Source organism: Molothrus aeneus, chromosome 4 (genome assembly GCF_037042795.1).
Source record: "Molothrus aeneus isolate 106 chromosome 4, BPBGC_Maene_1.0, whole genome shotgun sequence".
Lineage (NCBI taxonomy): Eukaryota > Metazoa > Chordata > Aves > Passeriformes > Icteridae > Molothrus > Molothrus aeneus.
Genome location: NC_089649.1, coordinates 64,914,016 through 64,937,623, shown reverse-complemented (window position 1 = coordinate 64,937,623; position 23,608 = coordinate 64,914,016). Strand labels below are relative to the sequence as shown.

The 23,608-nt window shown below is 38.5% G+C and overlaps 1 protein-coding gene across 4 annotated transcripts in view; it reads right to left on the bottom strand.

Annotated features, from left to right (window-relative positions):
- Positions 1-23,608, bottom strand: part of ZFYVE28 (zinc finger FYVE-type containing 28) — a 146,096-nt gene that overhangs the window by 18,357 nt on the left and 104,131 nt on the right. For 2 of the 4 annotated variants that reach the window (XM_066548711.1, XM_066548712.1), the window contains exon 9: positions 12,552-12,656. The exons of the other annotated variants lie outside the window; for them this stretch is intronic. In XM_066548711.1, the coding sequence (XP_066404808.1) occupies positions 12,552-12,656 (105 nt within the window). The remainder of the gene's footprint in view (positions 1-12,551; positions 12,657-23,608) is intronic. 4 annotated transcript variants of the gene reach the window in all.

The following is a 23,608-nucleotide window of genomic DNA, read 5'->3' as shown; positions in this document are numbered from 1 at the left end:
TGGATAATTGATAATTGGTAACTCGTGTAGCATGAGTATCTTAACTGGCCCCCCATTCTTTCAAACACAGAGTAAAGACCAGGCCTGCAGGAGACTCATTTTATTCAGGTTATCTGTCGCTACTAACAAAAGAAAATTCTTGTAAGAAGATGTTATTTCTATGTTTACAGTTTCAGCAGCACTATGACTGACTGGTCTTATCAAAGACACTGAGAATGAAGTGAGAATTCTCTTTCAATTTTCCTTTGCCTTTCTGTGGGGGATTTAGTAGATATTAGAACAGCAAGCCTGCCAGCATGGAAAGGCCTGTGTTCAGGACAATGAAAAGGTCATGTACAAATGTGGCTTACAAAGGAATAAACTGAAAGGCAGCAAGAGCCAGGAGGAGATTCCTGGCTCACAAGGGTGTGCAGTCAGAGGATGCCTGTTCACACAAACCCTCTCACACACAGACAAAGGACTGTGCCTGGCAACACGGCCAAACAGGCTCTACTTTTTGTTGTACATAAGAACTTTTTTAGTGATACACACATATGCACCATAAATTGCTCTCCAAGGCAAGCATGGACCTCCTGACAAAGCCAGATGCAGTCTGTGTAGTTATTATTTTAGAAGTTAATGTGAATAACCCAAATACAAAGGTCTCTCAAAACTCCCAATACACAGAAACTTTAGTGCAGGGGAAAAACAGGGCCACTCAATCAAGGATGACTTTTCCCTCCAAATCACAGCTGAAGAAATATTTCAAAGGAAGGTGTTAAGTGGGCAGAGAGCTGTGAAGAGTGCTTTTCAAGAATATAAGCTACTTGGTCCTTTGCTGTTTTGCAGAAAGGAAGAAAGGCTCATTCCACAATCCTGACCAATTTTAATAATAATGTTTGCCTTTCTGAGCCTCCTCCAGCTGGGAGGAATGCAGTTTTACCTACTTCATTCAGGAATGTGGTTTGACCTACTTCCATTGCAGACTATTCTGTCAGGTTTTGTGGTGTGTCATTAAGACTGGCCATGTCACCACAAGACTGGCTGGGACTCTTTTTTTCCCCAAAATGCCCAGCAGAGAGCACATGTGAACTGCTCCAGCACTGTGGGATGGAAGGTCAGCATGTCTGCACACTCACATTTATGACACATTTTCATATGCATACTCCCATGTTAACTACAGTAACCACATATAGGAGGTTCAGAAAAGAGGATATTTTGTACTTGGGATTGCTTGTGCTACTACAAAGCAAAAAAATTAATATTCCAGAAAAATTTAAAACTGGACCTAAGAATTGCTACAGAGTCAGCAACAATTACTCTGCCTTTACCAACACAACCAAGTCCAACTAAGACAAAGATGGCTCTCAAAGAACATCTAACAACCATCAGTTCTTTACTTTAAAGTATATCTGCTAAAGAATGTAGCCAAAAAATACAATATTGTAGAACCAGTAAGAAATACTGTAAGAACAGAAACACTGCAACTGTTTCAGATAAACAGCAAAAGAGCCAGCTATTTTTTAGTATTAGAGTATCCCAAACAGCAATGACTGCATCCATGCAAATAGATTCTAATGATTTTATAAATAGATATTATAGAAAACAAATGTGAAATGTGATCTACAAGGTGCAGCTTACCTTTTCTTTTTTTTTTTTCTACTTGGTTTGTGTAACATGGATAATTTGGATCAACATTTTCAGCCAATACCAGATGTTTAGGAAGCATTTCATTAATGTCAGACTACACTTGGGTCTAGAATGTTTCACAGCCAGCATCCACAGAATGATGTCTCATTGCACAACACAAACAGCCATACTACTGCCATAGACAAGCCCTCATTTTCTCAACTATTTGGTTGAAAGGAACATTGAATAACCCAATGGACTAAGTTACAAAGAGGTAACACCAAAATGCACATGGAATCCCTTGTGAAACATTTATCATATACACAATGCTTATCATGCATTAATTTTTCAGACTGTAAAAACACTGCAAAGCTAACACATCTGAAGGTGAATATAAAGAAATAAGATGTTATGTCAAAGGTTGATTCCAAACAATAAATCTGCTTTTATCTTATAAAGGAACAGATATTCTGTGGCAGATAAAATGAATTAATGAATTATCTTTTTGTTTAACTTGGCTGCAGCCACGCATTTTAAAATCACACTTTATTTATTACATGAGAAGAGTCATTCGACTCTTCCAACACTTTCAAGGTGTATCTCTACACCTTGCCTGCTCTCAAGGCTTTACTGTGAAATTTAATCAAATATGTACAAGCAAACAAAAGCCAATAATGTAATTGTACACAATTAAATCTTTCACCAAGATGCAATCTCCTTGATAGCTTTTGTATTTCAAAGGACACTTTGAGCCAGTTTAAGTAGCAGTACTCATACATAATGGAAAACAGGACTGTGGAATATGAAGGTTATGACAGACATTTCAGGTAACCACCTATGATACTGTAGGCTTTGGGCTGTGCTTGTTGGTCATTGACATTCATCCAAAATCAGTGAAAGCAGCAAAGTCTAAACCCAAACAACCAAAGTCAACATTGGTCCAAATTTAAGTATTTTACATTTGTGCTAAAACACAGCAACAGCTGTAGAAATCTGTGTCCACTCACAGATGTCTCCTTTTAAATTTGTCTGGAAATGTTTGGTTCATTAAACCTGAAATGTGCTTTGTATGAATGCAGATTGTATGAGATTCTCTGAAAAAATTTCTCATTTGTGTTATTCACACACAAACCCTCAGAGTATCTTAAAAATGCATTAAATATACAGCAGTGACAAACAAAAAGAATTTAAAAGCTCTATGTTTCAAAAACAATGAATACAAAAAAATCAAGTGAATTTTCACATTTTCAAATTAATTACAAAAAACTTTAAAAAATACATGGCTTGGTTTTGTTTCTTTATCTTTGAAATTTTAAATCAAAAGCAATAGTGGGTCACTTCTTGCAAAGGAGAAAGCCCAGCAGACCCATTGTACATCACAGAATCAGAAATACGGGATGCAATTATGTCACTAAATTTAAAAGGAAATTAAGACCACCCTTTAAGTCTCTGATTTCAGAAAAGGTCTTCAATGACAACTGATTTTCAGGAAAAGATCTCAGAAGATTGTCAGTGGTGCCTGTAAACAGAGAGGGCTCAAGTTTCAGCCACACAAACTCATCCCAAGTAGGTCCAAGAAGAAAAGTCTATAACAATATTACAAATGATTACTAGAAAAGTGTTAATACATAATTGAGTGAGTAACCTCACCATTTATGTTATCCAAGTACCTGTGACATTAGGGATTCCCATTCACTTTCTCTGGGAATCTCCAGCAAACTACACAAGCAGGGGCAGAAGTAGAATTTAACTCTGTGCAACAAAACAGATAACACCTTCCTGCTGTAGTGGTGAGTGACTCCACTTCTCAGTGAATTCAAAATCCATGCAAGAATTCCATCCATTAATTGGTACCATTCTGATGCAGAGATTCACCCAGAGATGCATTTTAAGACCAAGGTACTCTCTAGGATAGCTTGGTAAGTGATGTACAGCAGCAGGTGAGACTCTTGACAGTAGAGAAAGGTGAAAACTTTCCAAGAAGTTTTCTGTGATTTCACACATTCCTAACGTTCTACAAAGGACATTACAATCATAAACCTTGCTGGAAGTTTTTACAAAGGGTCAGTAGCCCAATTCTTAAATACAAATTAGTGTTTATTTAAAAATTGATGAGAGACTGTCTATGAATTATAAAACAGTGCAGTTCTTTGGACTTAAATGATATCAATTCATTTGCACTAGTTGGCCTTAACAAATCTCTCATGTCCATTATTTAACACCACAGGTATTGAATAACTAAAGATATATACATGTGTGTCTCATGTATGTGAATTTCCTTGTATACAGAGGTACATTTAGAATATTCTAGTTCTTACAATATTTCTCAAAACACATTACCATGAGCTCCCCAACTTTCATTGTTCGCCCTTACAGAGTTTAGCACAATGGCCACCTTATGCTCTAAGATGTACAATATCAATAACAAACACTTTTTATCCAATCTACAATATTTAGGATTCTCTCCCATTTGAATATTTTCATCCTTATGGTAAATGAAAAAAACCCAAACCAAAATGTTTGCAGGCAAATCTATGTTACTGATTGCATACAATTTCTAAAACAACTTCAGCAAGTTGGTACATTGCTCCCACTGATATTTGAGTAGGCTGTAACTGGAAATCTCACCAAGGCTGTAGTCAACTCTGGGTTCCAGTTTGCTAAAAAGAATAAACAGCAGCTACAAAGGCCATGTAAAGGTTCAAACACAATAGTTCAGGGAAGACAAAGGTTGCATCCATGAGAAATGACAAGAGGAAAATTACAGGGGTTTCGGTAAGAGATATGTAATTCCCATATCAGTAAGATAAAACCCCAACCTACTTCCCATCCTGCTTTTTGCAGTACCTCTAGTGTTTCTTTTTGGATACTCTCAGCAGAAACACAATAAACAGTAGGCTAAAAACTGTTGTTCTAACATGTGCTAGTTTTGATATGGCTGGAAGAGAAACTCTGAGAATCCTGGCTTCTTACAAATATTTTAACTGAACTGAGTGGCTACACACTCAATTTTAGAGTCACTTAAACCCAAGCCAGAACATTATATGCTATTATTTAGGTAATAGCATATAGTTTTTTAGCTAAGGACTATGCTTTAAGGAATGACCCCAGAAGCTACATTTAAAGGAGACTAAAAAAAGCTTTAATGGAGAACTTTATTTCTTGTCTTTGAAAACCCTAATATTTTTAAAGTCGAAAGGGTTTTAAAATATAAGCAAATTATAACCCCTTAGCTATTTCCTCTCTCTTTTAAGAGAAACAGATCAAGAGGGTAAAAAACCCCCACCAATCAACCCAACCACCCTTAAAGCACACCAAGGCTTCAGAACTTTGACTCGAGAAAGCAATAATGTAACTTTATGCAAATCCCTCTAGCTAGAAATCACCAAAAGAACTTGAGTGGACAAGAGTATTACCCCATGGGTGAGCAATGCCCAGCTCCATACACAGGACATGTGCTAAAAGCCCCATCTGCTGTCAACCTCCTGAATTCCTCACTGGGGGGGATTTACTTTTCCTACACTGCAAGACTTGCAGAAGCCTGTCCTTAGCTTCTCCTGCCCCTGTAGAGGTGGGCAATCTGAGGTTGGCTCAGTAAAATAAGGAATTTCTCTAACAAATTCCCAGGTGCTATCTACAGTCAGGAAAAAGTCCTGAGCATTGAACTCTGTCGAATTTGAAATCAACAGCAAGAACTTCTGCTCCAGACCCTGGCAGCTTCTGTAGCTCCCCACTCTGCTGGAAGAACATCTTGAATCTTTCCTCAGCTGTTCAGACCTCAAACTGCAGAGCATTCTCACTTGGACTTTGCAAAATCCACAGCTGGTAAAGTAGCATCTTGCTAAACAGATCCACTGTAAGAAACTCAGCCTAGGAGAACTTATGGCTTACTCAAACTCATCAACACTCTGGACTGGGTTTTCAGATGAATGCAAAGATAGAGTATTCCAAATGGAAATTAAAATAAACAACACAGCCAGTGCAGAATTTATCAACTTTAACAGTGCTCTCTCCCAAATAGCTTTTTTGATCATTATAGATAAAACTTCTATAAGTGTGCATATGAACAAATAACTGAAAAGCATTAGTAATCAACAGTGGTGCTTTCTAACCATCAAATTTAATGTCAGATACTTGCAAGGTACCACACCTGCTGCTTTTCCTAAATTAAACCAAAGAGGGATAAAACTGCAAGATAAAGTTATTGTAAAATTCAAGAAAAAACAAGAAGTTAGAATATTATCTGGGTTTTACTATGACTTTTTTAAATACTACCATGACATTTTTTCCAACACTTTCTTGTAATCAAACTTGCATTTAAAGCTCTCAATCATTCGCTCACACTGCAAAAGGATAACTAAAATGAGATTAAACAACAGAAATATTTAAACTTCAAAAATATACATTGAACTGGAAAAACTGAAAGTGAAATCCACAAATAGTATAGGACTTATGATGAAATGGTATGGAAAACCAGCTCTGGTATCCAAGCCACGGACAGAGATATACCAGCCCCAGTTTTTACGCTTGATGCAGAACTTGACAAAGGACAGGCAGAGCTTGGATACCTGACAAATACTTCAGGGCAAAGAGTAATTTTATAGAGCTCATTAACAATGCCCTCTCCATAGGCAAGCCACAGTTCTGCATGGCATCAAACAAGTGAATTAATTCATTCAGCATGCAGCTCCTGCAGATCCACTTCCCAGCACAAGGAACTCTGAGGGATATGGAAACTTGGTAGCATGACATTTTCATGTTGCTTCCATCAGTTCCCTCAAAAAATGATACAAAAACAAGCAGCAGAAACATGAATGCATCCCAGGGTCTAGAAGAATCCCACAGAAATTCCATATCCAGATGTGGTAGTCAAAGCTGAGAAAAGCTAATGAAAATATTAGGTGGAACCTTAAAATTTTAATGAGAAAAGACAGCTTTCTCTTTTTCACCTTCAATACAGCTGTAAGGATGAGGAAATACTCTCTCTTTTTCCTCCAATCCAATTGTGGTTTTACAATGTATCTTTAGACATGGACAAAAACTCTGCAAAAACTGCAGTTACTATAGTGATTTTAATTACACATAATCTGAAAACTCCCAAACATGCTATTCTAAGGGTTTTACTGAGGGAAAAAACACTAATCTGTAAAATAAAACCTAATTTCTGAAAGCTAGTAATTTTGTTCTATTACTATCACAGGGAACACCAAGTGACATTCAACAGCAGATTTTTTACACATCACTAAAATGAAAATGATTATAATTGTGGCCAAATTACTAAAAATGAAAATTGCAACTGAGCTATGTAGAAAGAAGAACACAAGCCCATTATGATCACTTTGTGTCAGTCTCCAGCCATATGGTATGTTTGATATGCCACTTGGAATACAGCCCCCAAATGGGAAATTTGGAGTGTCTACCAATTCTGCCAGAACTGTCTTATTGCCTCTGCCACTGATGCTAGTCAGCCTAAAATATTGCCCTATTTTACTTGATTTACACAGAGAGCAATATATTCTATATTTACTTCAACCACATTGAACATTTTAACACCTCTAAAATATGAAGTTTATAATTTTAATAGGGAAAGACCAAAAAATTTCCAACAACTGAATTCTCACCTTCCCACTGTAACAAGCACTTGTTAACATTAGCTGCCTGGGTTATTCCTTGGAAAAAATAAAATCTGCATCCAGTTACTTGTTACTAAAGACAAAGATATGCATAAAATATAGAACACCCTGTAGAATATCCTAGAAAGGAACACTATAGCTTAGAAAATGCTACACCATTTTAAGATTTAATTTTTTTGTCTTGCAGGGTGAAGAACAAGATAGGCATGAAACACATCAAGAAGAATCCTGGCGGTGAAAACCCTGAGACATCTGCTTCAGTCACACACGTCTCACTGACTAAAATGAGAAGCAAAAGCTGACAGACCTCATCAAAGCTGACTTTTTGTTTTGCTGGTACTGCTCAGCTGGTTGTTGGGGCAAGGGATTTAGCAGCTGAACAAAAAGACTGTATACAGCAACCTATTTATGAGTGTATTAATACTGCCCTCACAGTGCTTGAGTGACAGAGCTGTGCAAAACAGCACAGACTCTCACTGCCTAAGAGACACACAAAGGGTTTGCAGTTCAAAATCATTAGGCAGGAATAGCATCTATAGTGGAAGTGATTCAGATTTGCTCAAGGTATAAAACCCCTTTCTCTTCCCACAGCTCTGCTCACCAAGCTCTTTATTTCCAGGACTCCAGTAAAAGCCATGTAAAGCCATTACTAACAGCCTTTTTCTGGTTGTGAGCAACCTCTCCATAAAGAGCAGCTCTACAGAAAAAAAAGGAGACAGAAAATCTACAGAAATGCACTGATCAGACCCAAAATGACAGTACAAAACATTAATGCAGAACAAATCTGTCATTTTGTATAGCTTCAATGTGAGCTGAGCACATTAACAAAGGCAAAAGTGCAAGACAGAAGAACTGGAGATAGAGCTGATCAGGTGGACTGATCACTCAGTTAAAATACATTGTTCATGTATTTGTTGTACTCCACGTTATGATCTACAAGGTCCCCAGAGTAGCTGTGGTCTCTGTTAAAACCTGCAGCCATGTAATTTGTGCTGTAGCTTTGATAGCTTAAGCTCTGGACCATGAGATGAAAGAACTTAATTCTCCTACTATAATTCACAGTCCTGGAGAACAACCAAGTTCTTTTTCCTTCTTGAATCCTTTTCAAGGCGCTGATTTCTACTGATGAGAAAGCACTGTATAAAACCTGCTCCTGTAAGAAACTGTCCACCCACAGGAATTCTGTTTGGTCTGAGAGATGGGCAAGAAACTGGCTCAGAGCTCCCACTCAGTGCTGATCCATGCTCTGTACCTGGGCTGGCAGCCTGCCACGAGTGGGAATCCCCAGGGATGGACATTTGGCCTCACTTGTTCAGCAACACCAAAACAATCTGGATGACAAGAGTGTGAGCACTGTCCCCAGGGCTGCTGGTGACACCACACTGGGTGGTGAGGTGGATGTGCCAGCAGGGAAAGCCATCTGAGAGGGTCTGAGAGCACCATCCCCAGGGCTGCTGGTGACACCACACTGGGTGGTGAGGTGGATGTGCCAGCAGGGAAAGCCGTCTGACAGAGCAGGACAGGCTGGAACAGGGAGCTGCCAAGAGGAGAGTGGAGTTTCACAGGGACAAGTGCAAGGTCCTGCAGCAGCGATGACACCAAAGAGCCCGGCACGGGCTGGGATCCTTTGCTGACCTGGGGGTCCTGGGGGTGCACACCAAGAGCTGAACAGGGCCCAGCAGTGGAGCTCTGCAGCAATGACAGCAAATCAGATGCTGCCATGCACCCACAGGGGCACCACCAGCAGAGATGAGAGATGTGACTGTCCCAAACCACCAAGAGCTTGTCAGGCCCACCTGGAGCACCCCTGTGTGCAGCTGTGGTCTCCACAGTTTGGGAAAGGGAACACATGGACTGGAGAGGGTCCAAAGGAGGGCCAGGAAGATGATGGGGAACCAGCCCTATGAGGAGAGACTGAAGGAATTATATCAGTATTTTATTCCCTGGAGAAGGCTCCGGGGGACCTCATCACTGTACATAAAGAGTGGCTGTAAAGAGGATGGAGGCTGAATCTCCACAAGAAGCCACATGGAGAGGACAAGTTGCACCAGGGGAGGTTTCATCTTTATATAACAAATATTTTACACTAAGAACGTGTCTGCCCACATATGCACAAATACAGATATTCTAACTGAAATATCTAGATAAATATCCCACTCTAATTGCTGGCAGATTCTTGCTGTTTTGGCATAAACTTGAGTCACAATTTATTGCAGATACTGCCTTTTACAGACTGTAAACAATGTGCTAAAACTTCACCACCAATTTTTGTAAATGCCTAAAATAGTAGAAAAATATACCAAAACCCATCAGTAGTTAGGCTGCAATGACATATCTCAAAAAAACCTCAACCTGTTGACCAGGGAAAGTATCTAGTGTAACACTAAGGTTAGTTTTAAGAGTTATTACTTATAAAGTTCTCATTTATTGGCTCTTTATAACCTTAAAATAAAGAAGTAGAGTTTACCATGTAAAGTTTACTCTAGGCAGACAAACCCTTGAATAGATTCATCAGTATTTCTTTCTCCCTGGCACTCTTAGAACAAAAACTCCAATGAGACTCGAAATTGTAACTACCCTGTTCTTCTGTTGTCTCACTTATTTTTGCTAATCATTCCTAAATCAACATTTTTCTTGCATTTTCTAGCCGCAGTCTTTCAGAGAACTTAGGTCCAATCTTTGAGCCTATCATATTATTGTTTGCTGAGAAAGCTGACTACTGGTATGGGCATCTCAAGTCTGGATACTGCTTAATGAATATTTGAAAAAAATTATTTTCTGAACTGGACTGAACATTTCACTTCTTGATCACCAGACCTCTGAGACTAGAAAGAGGAACATTTTACACAGATCAGGTACCAATGAAATCAAATTTTCCTTAGCAAAACCATTTGAGAACCCAAACCACTGGTTTGAACACTGCTTTGGGATCCAAGGAGTGGGAATTTTCTCCCTGGTTCTCCATTTGGAAAACAATAAATGTACATTTCTACAGAATCCCATAAATTCAATACTTCATTGTTTCAAATCAATTCCATCTGTGCTATTAAATACACAATTAGTTCAACATAACTGCTGCAGAGTTAAACTGGTTTTGGTATTACAGCCAAATTTCCTGAAGATATCCCCAAACATGCTGCAATCTGACAACATGACTGTCAGTCTCAGTACTGATTATTTAATAGCACAAAGGAATTGTTTATGTTTCACAGGAGGATGAAAGACCACATAAGTGTATTTCAAGAATTCTATCTTTTGGCAATTATTTTTCAGATAAAAATTGCAAATGTTACATTTAATGTCTAATTGTTGTTAAGTGTAAACATCAAGAAATTAGATACATTAGAAGTGCATATCTCAGATGAAAAAGAAACAAACTCCCAAATTAGGTATTATTTTGGATATGCATATGGCATCATGGAAAACCCAGTTATTTCAGAAAAGAACATTTTAGAGATTTTCTTTGCAAGGAACATGTTTGTTGCAGTAAACAAATAATGCAACTCTAGAGAAGCTGTTTAATGGCCAAATAAAACTCTCTAAAGAGAGAACAGGAGCATATAAAAATAACATATTCTCAAAAATTATACAAATAGATGCACTGAATATTACATTTCTATGCACAAAGATCTAGGAACATACTACTGTGAAGCAGTTAGAACTTTAGAGTTGCTTTTTTCTTTTATTTCATTAAAACAAGTTGTTTTTAAACTAAGTCTTTCAAAAGGGGAAACTCCTGCCATTACAGTCAAGCAGGCACTTTGCTGGTTTGTTTTACTGGACCACAAACTACATCTCTGGTAATATCCATCAGGTTGCAGAAAAATGGACAGCTTAGATTTCATCAAGCCACCCAGGGATGATGCAATGCTGTTTTTCAGTGGACAAGAGCACAAAGGCACATGGGCAAATACTGCCTTAAAAATCAAACTTCCTTTCACCTAACTACCAACACAGTGGCAACTGCAGCACTAATGGACAAAGGCAATCCAGTAAGGCCTTCCAAAGAGGTGGTGCATCTAATCAAGGCTTATTCTGACTGCTCCAGTTATTCCTGAAGAGTCACTGAGGCTACACCTACCATCCATTCAGACAGCCCTGTGTGAAACAGTCTTCAATGTACACAGTACTTGGAACAGGGCAACTGCTGCATGCAGGTAAATTGGGTTTTGTTTGAAGAACAGTCAAAAGGAAATGTATTTTAAAATTAAAACAATGAAGAACAGTTTTTGTTGCCTCTTTCTGCCCTTATTTGAAAAATACAAAACTCTAAAAAAATTGAACTTGAAAACAGGTGCATCCTAAAAAAACCCCTCCAATTGTTATTTGTAGTATTGCTTCTACCACTATTAGAAAAGCCATCTTATCTCCTCTTTTTATCCCCAAACCTAGATGAAATTTCAAAATCCTGAAGTTCTAATGAAGTTCTGGGAAAAAAACAAATGAAAGAGAGGACAAGAAGCAGTGGAGGATGAAGTAGTGGTATTTCATCAGCTGAAGTAGTGGTATTTCAATCTGTCTGTACAAGAGCAAAAATGTTATTGCATACAGTGCATGCAATACATCTCATACATGTATGTTATGGGAACAGTGAAAAATGCAAAGATTTCATTTTTATGTTTTAGTTACATTTTTCTGTCCTAAATTTAATTACATTATCACTCTCAATAAGTGCTTTGAGTAAGACTGAAGTTAAAAGTCCCAGGTAGTTTCAGAAGATGAGAATATAAAATAGTATTGCTAAAAACACCAAGGTCATGGTTTCAATCCCTGTATGGGCCATTCACTTAGAAACTGAGCTCCACGACGTCTCTGGGGCCCTTCCAGCCCAGAATATTCTGTGAACTCAGAAGCAGCTCTTCACTGTATTCTTACCAGTGTTGGCCAGCAATAGGGTGTAAGTTAAACTGTTAACTGAAACATCTTTTATTTTACAAGGCAAAACAAAATGAAAAAGACATGATTTTAGAAAGCTAAAAGCTGGCTAAGAAAAACATTTGTAACTTGTCAAGCTACAACCTGAAGTGTCTTCTGAGAATTGCTACATGGATAAATAAAAGTGAGATCATGGACATATGTAAGTGGTTCCTGCATGCATTAAAAACTTTTCCATAAATAGTTGCCTCATTTGTCACAGCATTGAAGAAAGCTGGCAGGTTAAAAAAAATACATAAAAATCAGAAAGCACCTGTAGTTCAAAAGGAAGAATACTCAGAAGTGTTGCTGTCACTTGATTAATTCAATGAAAATTTTTAACCAAGCATAACTCAGTAGCATTTGTCAAATCTGACTGCAAAGTGATGTTATTACCTCAGAGCGTAAATGCTGGAGAGACTACAGGTAGTGACAGAAACACTCTCATAGTCACTGCTGGAGATGGAGCTGAGGGGGGAATCACGTAAGCCATCCTGAGAACTGGAAAAACACACGGAGACAAAATGAACTGCTGAAGCGAGCAAAGGCAAAAACAGAGCATTGAGATAAGTCATGGCTTGGCATGGGTCATTCAGAAATAAGAATAAACTGGCACTTGCATTTTTTTGCTCTTCAGAAGATGATACAAACCTATTCTGTTTTCTTCCCAAAAGGACAGGCAATTCAGCAAAGTCAGTGGGCACACATCTTACAACAATTTTCAATTTAATTCATGCCATACAGTTAAAATACTCAGGAAATAACTGTGAGTCTTACATTTTCATTGGAGATAGAGGGAATAGCTTGCCCATCCTGCTAAGTGTGGTATAACCTTAAACTGAAGACATAACAAAGCTGAAAGTTCATAAAGTCATCTTGGGTTTCAGGCCAAAGCACAGTAATCCATACACTTCAAAAACTTCTGAATATTGTGACAAGTCTGACCTACACTTGCTCCCCATTGGAAGGAAAAGGTCTGTTAGAAAACAGAACATTGACACTTGGAGGATGGAACTGAATACACCCACCCCTAAGTTTGCTCAGTCCCTCTAGGTGCCATACATGTACCTCAAATTTTGTGCTTTGAGCCAACAGATACCCAGGAAGGAGCAGTCCCATGGCAAACCACTGACACTTTGTTAGCAGAAATCCACGAACTACTAATTAAAAGGACATGACTAATTTAAATGAATGGTACACAACTTGTCTCTGGCATCCCATGACTAAGGAAAAGCCTCTAAATAACACATCATTTCAGATCTTACATCATATTATCAACATAAACTAGGATTAGAGGAGTAAAAATAGTTTCATAAGCACTTATAAAAACTATCTTGTAAAGACCAATTTCTTGTTTGAATAACAATTTACTGCTCAGCTACTAAAAATTCCACAAACTGCGAAAAAAATAAATTATATGAGATAAGAAAATATGTAATCTTGAGCAGAGATATCACAGTTGTATTGGCTCTAGGCAGTGCAGAAGATTCACTCAAGCCAGCTGAACTCAAATGTTCAGTCAACAAATCTTTGGACAATGCAAAGAGAAACCTAAGAAACATGTCCAGTTAAAAGAGAGGTACATATATAGGTCAGGGTTATTTCACCTTACTTCTCCACAATTATGAGTAGATTTTTAAACGTCCTTTTGCTTTTTAGATATATGCAAACCAGTGTTTCAAGCTCTTTTTTTCTGCCAAATTTACTATTACAGTTATTTTTTCAGCTAGAAGTCTGGAAGAATGCTTAAGGGGAATTCTTCAAAGCAGTGTATGGAAGGTATGTGCTCTAATCCCACTAAGAAATAATAGGATTTGTTTGCATACCTCCCACTAATCACTTGGAAAATGTACCCCTTCATGTTTCTCATTTCTGACTGCCAATCTGAAAATAAATCCCAAGTGTACCATGCTTTAGTTGAAAGGAGAGACTTCACAAGCAGAAAATAATTTTATCAGACTTGAACAAAAATCTATTTAACTTTCATTCGTTTTATGTAATTTCCCTTGCTAATTCTGCTCATTATGAAGAGATATATGCATTTAAACAAAGGCTTACTCTTTTATAGCTCATCACCTTTACCCATCCAATCTTACAATATGGTCATGCTACTAAAATGTAATTTTACTGTCTGTTTTACAGCAGCTGAGTGATATTAAAAAAACCATTAGCACACAATTTCACACCATGATTAGGCAGGTGTGGTGGTGTGCTCAGCCCCCCCTTTTCTTTTTCAACAAAAGCAAGAAATGGCAGTCTGAATGTCTGTACCCAAATTGGGCTCTGGAGAGACAGGTAACACCACAGGAGCCAAGGGCCATACACCTTGCACAGCAGCTGAGGGCTACCTGAGCACACACCAGCCAAAGTACAATGGGTGTGCAGATATGACTGTAAGTCACTCATCTCAGCCCAAAATTAGTGGACAGTCCAAGGCCTGCTGAGCTCTCCTGTGTGGCAGCAGCCTGCATGCCAGGATCTCCCCTCTCACAATTATTGCTCAAGGCTGAGTGAATCCTTATCACACCAGATACTAAGTGAAACTGGGAATAAGCATGCTGAAATGTGGCAATATTAGCTAAGTGACAAAAAAGATTGACTGCACTTTAGACATAAACCATTGATCAGGTCTGGGACTAAGTCAGGATCCAGCTCCTCTCTGAACCTCAAGACTCAGTGAAAGGATCTCCCTGGCAGCTTTGTCTGACCCTGTCCTCCATGCACTAAATACTGAAGTGTACCTTGCCACTGAACCTTGTTAAACTGGTCTTACATTTACCATGGAATTTTGTTAACTCATTGTGTCACAGCAAATACATCACTGCTTCTTCCTTGCAAGTAAGTCAAGCACATCACTCTTTTATTCAGAATAAACAAATCTTTGAACAGCAGAATCAGGAAACAAGAACAAGTAGCAAACCCAGCATCTTGTATGCTCTTCCATCTCCCCACCACTTCCAGATTTTTCCAGTGTAAAAATCCTGCCAGCTGATTTGGGTAGTAATAATTTTTCTGAAAGATGTCAGGTTGGCTGTCCTTCAGTGCTTTCATTGAAGCTCTGCCTGTTATATTCGCAGTCCAATCAAAATATCTCAGTTACCAGTATTTAAGCACTTAAATTCAATTTTCTTAGGTTCTAGTTTTTACTTTTTTGTTTTGTTTTAAAGAATTTAAGATTTTAAGCTCTTACACAGAACCCAAAGGGCCAACATTTTTCCCAAGAACTCAAAAGTTCACACATGTTTTTTGGGAGTTGAATGTAAATGCTCTAGGCTAAAACATAAACCAAAGCAAGCACCACCCTAAAGTACCACCTCTCTGCTAAGAGCAGATATTATTTATTGCCAATGTTGTCCCAAGACATGAAATCCCTTTCTATCATCAGCTACCTATGTGGAATGGACATCCTGAGAGAGAAGGCAAAGCAATAAAGCACCTTCATGGTAAGTAAACCCAGTGAGCAAGATGAACATAATGGCCCAGAACCAGCTGGCATTATCAACCATCTCAATGCTAGCTTTGCTTTCATCTTTACAAATGTCTTCTGAACAGGCAGTGAGCCTCACCTCATCTCCTCTCCATACTTCGCTGCCTCTCATTTCCATCTTCTCTCACTCCATACCAGGTCCTACCAGCAAAACTCCTTCTCACCAGTTTCATCATCTCACCAATTTTTAAGCCTTGTCTTAACCCAGTTTGCCATTCTAAACTGCTTTATAAATGCCTTCATTTTCCACTTCTCCATTTTTCTCTTGGGGCACAAACCTGACCATGCTGAACAATCTGCTGACTTCAGGATTAGATTTCCATGCAGTCAGTCATCACTTGGCAATGCAAACTGCTTGAACACACCTGACACAAACCACACTCACAGACATTTGTTTGTTGTAATAAACCATGTGTAATTCAGGCAATTACAACATGGAAACATTTTTCTCATTCCTGTGTATCCATATAGACTGAATCATTGTACTGGAAACAGTATTTATGATTTACAGTGTTTATTACTGATTCATATTCAGGCTGTAACTCTTCACATAAGAAGTTCTGTGTTTATTTAGTACTAAGAAATGGGAATCCAAAAATGGTAACTCTGTTTTATACTTTCTAAGTGTTATACTAACTAGCTTTAAAAAAAAAAACCTTAATAATCACTGCTTTTCCTCTCAGTACACACGGTCTTGGAATAATGGTAGAGTTTTCTTTATATTAATGTCTGCCTGAAGATCCTCTCTGCTTTTCTAAGGTGCTGGTAGATCCTGAGGTGAATTGACCTGTTTTTCCCATCTCAAGATTCCCATTATCAGCTGATGAGGGCTGAGCACACACATGCATTAGCACAATTATAAGAGAAAATTCAAGCATAAAGCTACATTCTGCAGCTGAGAGCTGCTAACCCTTCCTTCCCACATCAGCCCACAGCTGACCTGAGCTCCACCATGTCATGCTCATTTGCAATAATGTTGTTTTGGATTGGGATTCATAGGCCTGCTTAAAGTGGGGAATGTGGCAAAAGTTTATTTCATTTGTAGGTTTTAAACACCTACAGGGCTGTTTTAAAAATTGCATTCTAGCACTGCATAAAACCACTATCATGCTCATCAAAACATAATTCTTCAGCACTTCTGATAAAATTACAGAATAAAGATTTGAGGATATGGAGCAAAGTGACATGGGGTGAGATATGGCTGCCTCCTTTCAGGGAATTTACTGAAAGCTGTCGGCCACTTTTTGTAACTGAAAGAAAAAACAAACTGAAAGCCACCTTTATTTTATCCATGCTTTTTTCTACTGGAATGTGTTTCTAGCCTCTTACATTTAATTAAACCTCTGCTTCAGGGGACAGTTTCTTCATGAATGCTACTAATTGAATACAATTACATTTCATATTACAATAGCTAATTGGCACAAGTATTGTTTGACTGGCTCACTACATAAGGGCTGACTAAAGCCTCATGTGTCACACCAAATCCACTCAAAAATTATCTTTTCAAACTTTTTAACCTGTTATTTCAGGAATCCCTACATTGAAAGCTAATATGTTTCCCTGCTTCAATTGATATTTGGACTTAGTAAAAGGGAAGCTGGTATAAAACAGTGACACCAAAGCTTTGTAACAGCAGTGGTGTTATAGGATACTGCACAAAATCAGAGTTCAACAGGCAAGGTAAAACACTGCCATTTCAAATTTGAGACCTGTGTTGTTAAAAAGAAGGGGAGGAGGGACTGAAACAATTAATTTATACTGAATCTGAATTTGGCTAGTTGTACAAAGGCAATAAACAGAATACTAGAAGGGGAACAAAGAACTTCAATCAACAGCCAGATAAAGGATTGCTTAAGGGAAGTTTTGCAGTTAAAATGCTGATGTTTGATTCCAAATCAAGTACTGTTTGCTTTTTGCTAAGGAGAATTTCTCTTTCTCCTGAACAGTCAGTTGAAAGACTAATCAGTACAAGACAATAAACAGACCTTTTTCTTTATGTGAGCTTGCACAGCTGTCCATTAATTTTTCAGGGAAAAGCCAACCTTTTCATGTAAAAATAGACACAATTTTCTTAAATCTTACTGTGAAGGCAATATTATAGAAAAGCATGAATTTAACACATTTCATAAAGTTAATTTGAATTTCAATATCAATGAATTTAATTTTGATGAAGGAATACCCATAGAAAAGCTAGAAACTCAGACAAGATAGAAAGGTACTTTGTATGAATTTGGTTTTGTTTTTTTTTTTTAGCAAATGTTAGCCATCCTCCAAATACAAATGGCTGAATGCTGTTTTCCATACATTTATAAAGGTGGAATGACTTATCTTCAAGTTGCTGCACTGAAAATGTGCATACATCACATGTTGCTAGGGAGTGAACAAAATTAAGTACAGGCCAAAAAAAAAATCAAAATTAGAAACCAACTGTCTGAAACAGGTGTTCATTTTTAATGAAGTTATTGTAATATGTTGAGGAAATAAGATTTTTAATATATTGCAATATAGACTATTGTAATATATAAATATTGTACAATATATACAATTTAGGATTAAAGAAGAAAGACTAAGAAAAGAGACAAGTTGAACACCAAGCTCAAGAATAATTTATTCCTCTTATTCTAGAGTTGCAATATAGATCAACAAATAGCAAAACATGCTTTTCCAAGGACACCTCTGTCTTCCTCCCTACACTGCAAAAGCATAAGGCAAAATATTCTGATTTTTAGCCCCCACAAGTAAATGCAAACAATGCCAGCATCCAACAGCTGATGGACACAGCTGGAGCTTGCAGGAAGGGTGAAGGTAAGAAATTCTCCTCACTACCAACTGCAGCTCCTTTTGAAAAGTGTCACTCCAAAAGGCTTCATCAAGAACACATTCAAACAGATCAAGGAAAATGGAAAAAAAATGTAAAACTTAAGTAGACATTTTAAATAGGCCTGCAGTGGAAAAAGTGAGAAACTACACTTAATAATCCCTTTTTTTATATCAAACTGTTCTGAGGTCAGTATGTAGATAAACAAACATGCAATGGAACCATGTATTTAAGACTAAAACATGAAAACACCAGCATTTTATGACAATACCAAACAAGTTGCCAAACTTCATTAAACATTAGCAGGTTTATGTGGACTCCTTAGCTCCAGAAAAAACAGAAAGACAAATATTTACAAAACACACACAAAAAAATATCTTCCCTCTTTGTGGTTTCTTTCTTCTCTGAAAGAGCATGAGTACTTTTACATTTAAATGAACATTTAAAAGAAAGAATTGATATAGTTTGCTTCCAATTGAAAGCAGGAATACTAGATAAACAAGGAATACTAGATAAACAAGGAATACTAGATAAAGATTTAAATCTTGGTTTTGGGGATAACTTAGGTTCTTTTTTACCCCCAAACACCAAATGGTGTTTTTTCTGTAGTTTTATCATCGTATGTTCTACTCTTACATGACTTTTCCCCCTTTAACTGTTTGTTTTGTTACATGACAGCCTTTATCACCTTGTCCCTCCAGCAAGTCAGACACTGCATCTCTGCTAGTGCTTTTCTCATATTTGAATCTCATTAGCACAGCTGCCCAAGACTTGTGTGCTGTTGGTGTTTTCTATCTTTGAGATACAAGCAAATAAAAAAAAAACCAGACAAAATCAGCTAACACTTACAAACCCAAGCAGCAGAGACCTGTCAATATCCAGGGATGGCTGTCTGTGAAGGTGTGACTCCATCAGCAGGGAAGGGCTGGGGGTGGCACTCAGCTGCACTTCTCTAAAGCCTCTGACACAGTCCCCCAGAACACCCCTGGATGTAAACTGGACAGAGATGGACTCAGTGCATGGACTGTATATGGGTAAGAAATTGGCTGGATGGTCAGATCCAGAGGGCAGTGGGCAATGGCTCTGGACATCAGTGACAAGTGGTGTCCCTCCAGGGTGCCTGCTGGGTCCAGAATTACTTAATAGTTCCATTAATGACACAGAGGAAGGGATTGAGTGCACCCTCAGCACATGTGCAGCTGACACACCTGAGGGACAGGACTTCATCCACAGGGCCCTGGACAAGCTCCACAAGTGGCCCATGGCAACCTCATGGGCTGTAACAAGACCAGGTGCTGGTGCTGCTCCTGGGTCAGGGCAGCTCCCAGGGACAGCACAGGCTGGGGATGAACAGATCCAGAGCAGCCCTGAGAAGGACCTGGGGGTGCTGTGGGTGAGAGGCTGGACATGACCCAGCCATGGGCACTCCCAGCCCAGAAACCTCCCTGTCCTGGGGTCATCCAAAGCACCGTGGGCAGCAGGTGAGGGAGGGGATTCTGCCCCTCTGCCCCACTCAGGTGAGAGCCCACCTGCAGCACTGCCTTCAGCTCTGGGGCCCACCACAGGAAGGACACGGACCTGTTGGAGCAAGTCCAGAGGAAGCCACCAAGAGGGATGGAGCACCTCTCCTATGAAAAAAGGCTGAGAGAATTGGGATTCTTCAGCCTGGACAAGAGAAGGCTTCAGGGTGACCTCACTGGGCTCTTCCAGTACCAGAAGAGAGCCCACAAGAAGGATGGAGAGAGACTTTTTACAAGAGCAGGGAGTGACAGGATGAGGAGGGGTGGCTTCAAACTGCAGGAGGGAAGGTTTTGATCAGAGAGAAAGAAATTGTTTACTGAGAGGGTGGTGAGGCCCTGGCACAGGTTGCCCAGAGAATCTGCAAAGGTCCCATCCCTGGAAGTGTTCAAGGACAGTTTGGACAGGGCTTTGAGCAATCTGGTCCAGTGGTTTGGAACAAGATCTTGAAGGTTCCTTCCAACCCTAACTATTCTATGATTTTATGAAATCTTTAGTACAAGAGCGGTTAATCTTTATTTTAAACTCCACTGAATTTTGAGGCTAGACACAGAAGCCTGAAATATCAGCTATTTCAGATACAAGGATTATTATGGTAAACCTTTCTGGATCACAGCGATTATACCTATCATGTCATATTGTGTAGTAAAATAGTTTAGACTTATTAAAACAAATGCTTTGTATCACAACAGTCACATTTGAGAGCTGCTTTATTCAGAAAAGGGATAGAAAATTTTCTTCTACCTGGTGACTTACAGTAACTAGAAAGTGAATACATTTATCAACTTGATAAATGAGCCTAACCTGCAGCTATTCCATGTGTATGAGATTGCTTATTGTTCTAGCTAATGGGTCCATCATTCTGAAAATAATTTACTGTCTCCAACATTTCCCCTATGGTTAAGCTGGCATTCACAAGCATGTAATAGGGAACAGTCACAGAAGCCTAATGTGATCTGCCAATTTAAAAATATCATCAAAAAGCAGTGATTAGTCATTGCCCAGGCAGCATGAGTAAGGAAAGGTCCACAAGTTTTGAAACTGAATTATCTCTTTTCCTGATAACATGACTAGTGATTCACAGGCAAGACCCCAATCTTATATATATACATATATTTAAGGCAAAAATAGGATCTATTCATTTATAACTTTTTAATCTAGTTCTCAGTAGAACCCCGGCATCTCCATCTTTCACAGAATATACCTAAGGAGTTGTATTAGGATGCTTCCAAATAAAGTAGCAACAATCTAGCAACAAAATACCTCCATCCCTACTGCTCTACTGCTGCAAAGATGGAGTACTTGACAACTCATAACAGATGTAATGTAGTCTCAAAAATGAATATAGCTAATTAGAAGTAATCAACAAAGCATCTGTGTAAAAGGCTATGGTGAAAACAGAAAATCCAACTAGCCTGTTAACAAAATATTCAAAAACATTCACCCAAGAGTTTTAGAACTCAAGAATGAATAAGATGAATTATTAAGCTCTCCTAAAACTTCCTTGATGCCTGGAGTCTAAAGCTGGCTATCCCTAAAAAAAACGGACTCCACAGGGATTCAAACAGCTCAAGCCCTGTGAGCCTGATGATCATACCAAGCAATTTTAAATGTATCCAAAGCTAAAATAAGTAGACAACAATATGAAGAAGGTCTGTCTGGGAAGATGTAAGGTGACTTCTGCATGGGAAGCTCTTGGGAGCTCTGTGAAGGGGTCAAGAAGCTTGTGAAGAATGGTGATTCATCTGTCAAGCCTCTGGATTTTCAAACAGGTTCTGTCAAAATACCTCACTAAAGGCTTTTAAGAAAATTGAGGAGCTACAGCACAAGAGGGAGGGACTCCAAAAGGACAGATAATTCTTCATCAGAAATTGGGAGAAGCTCTTAAACAATCACTTCTCAGAAAGATGGGATTTCATGGCTGAGGTTCTCCAGCACCCTGGGAGCTTTGTTTTTGTGTATGATCTGCAAAAACAGGGAAAGCAATGAGCTCTGACAGGTTACTACCAGTGCAAAATTATTCAGGGTAACAACCAGAACAGACTGCACAACTGCCCAGGATCCTAAAGTCTGAGTAACAGGTAATAAAATGGCAAGACTTAACAGGGAAACACATAGAGAACAATTTTAGCATCAGATACAGAATGACAGCCTCTGAGACGACAAGCAACATCTTGGGGCTTTAGCAGACAACTTCAAAAAGAACCTCAGCACATCACTTAGTAAGAATTCCAAGTCAAATACTGAAAACCATTGAAAAACGACTGAAAACAATTATGCCACTGTGCACATCCACAGTTTGCTCATATCTTGAGTAAATGCAGTTCTGATTCACTTATTGCTAAGAGGAAATTGTATAATTGAAAATTGTTTAGGGCAAGAGATAAGGCATGATCAAATGTACAGACAATTTGTGGACAACTTCTGAACAAGTAGGCTCTGATTTTTCCAATCTGAAAAAGTAACCACACTGACAAAATGTGACTTAGGTCTACAAAATCACAACAGGCAGGAGAGGCCAGACAGGAATCAGGAGAAAACAAAAGCAAACAGGAAGACAGACTTACAGAACTCTCTGTAAAAGGACAGAAAGTCCTCAGATAAAGTTTTAAACAATATTAGCAGAGGCTGGATAAGACAGTGGAGAAATTACTACATTCATAAAACATGGGGAGCTGAAATAGCAGCTTACAGATATATATAATTGTATTCTATTTTTCAGACCTGTTCTCAAAAATTCATTTAATATCTATCCTACTCAAGGCAAAAACTGGTAGACAAAGAGTCTGAATTTTGTATTATTTATGAGGAAACTGATTAAACACAGTGATTACTTTTACATAGTATTCCATTTGAAGTGATGCAAAATCATGGAATATCAAAGGGATTTGTGAATTACATCTTAAAATGAAGTCCACTTAGAAACCCTGTTGTAAGGCCTTGAATATGATCATACTTGCAAGCTTAAGATAGCAAATAGTCAGGATAATGAGAAAGATAAGTCGAGTTTTGGGCATGCTAAGTCATATTTAACCTGTAAAAGAAATTAGGTCCAGGCCAAAGAACTCATGAGTCTATTTCCACTACCAGTATTATTTGGTATTTCATAATATTTCATAATTCAATTACTATTCTTATTTCTGTAGCTTTTATATTGTGGTTATGCTTTGAGGTTCAAGCTACCTCCACTGTGTTATCCTGAACTCTGTGAACATAACAAAATGGGAGAGCCTGCATCACACAGACAGAGAAAGCCAGCTGTCACAGAAATACAGAAAACAAAGGTAGCTTCTCTCTAATGTCTTCCCTCTGCTTCATGATATTAATACTTCAGGGAAACTGAGGACTCACTACAAAACAGGTTATCCTCTAAACAGTAAACCAAAACAAAGTCAGGTTTTCTACTGATCTGTGTAACATCCCTTGAGTCCAATCAAAGTTGAGCTGAAGTGTGGCATTTTCTTTATCACAAGTATTATGATGTTATCTCCCCATTATCAAGTAAGTTCCTTATTGCCATTAAATATACAGAACCTTAATCCATGAACTCCACTCTTCTATCAGCTTTGGCTGAAATGGTCCAACAGGCTTAAGAGCCACCTCTGAACTTTGTCAGGCTCCTTCAGCACT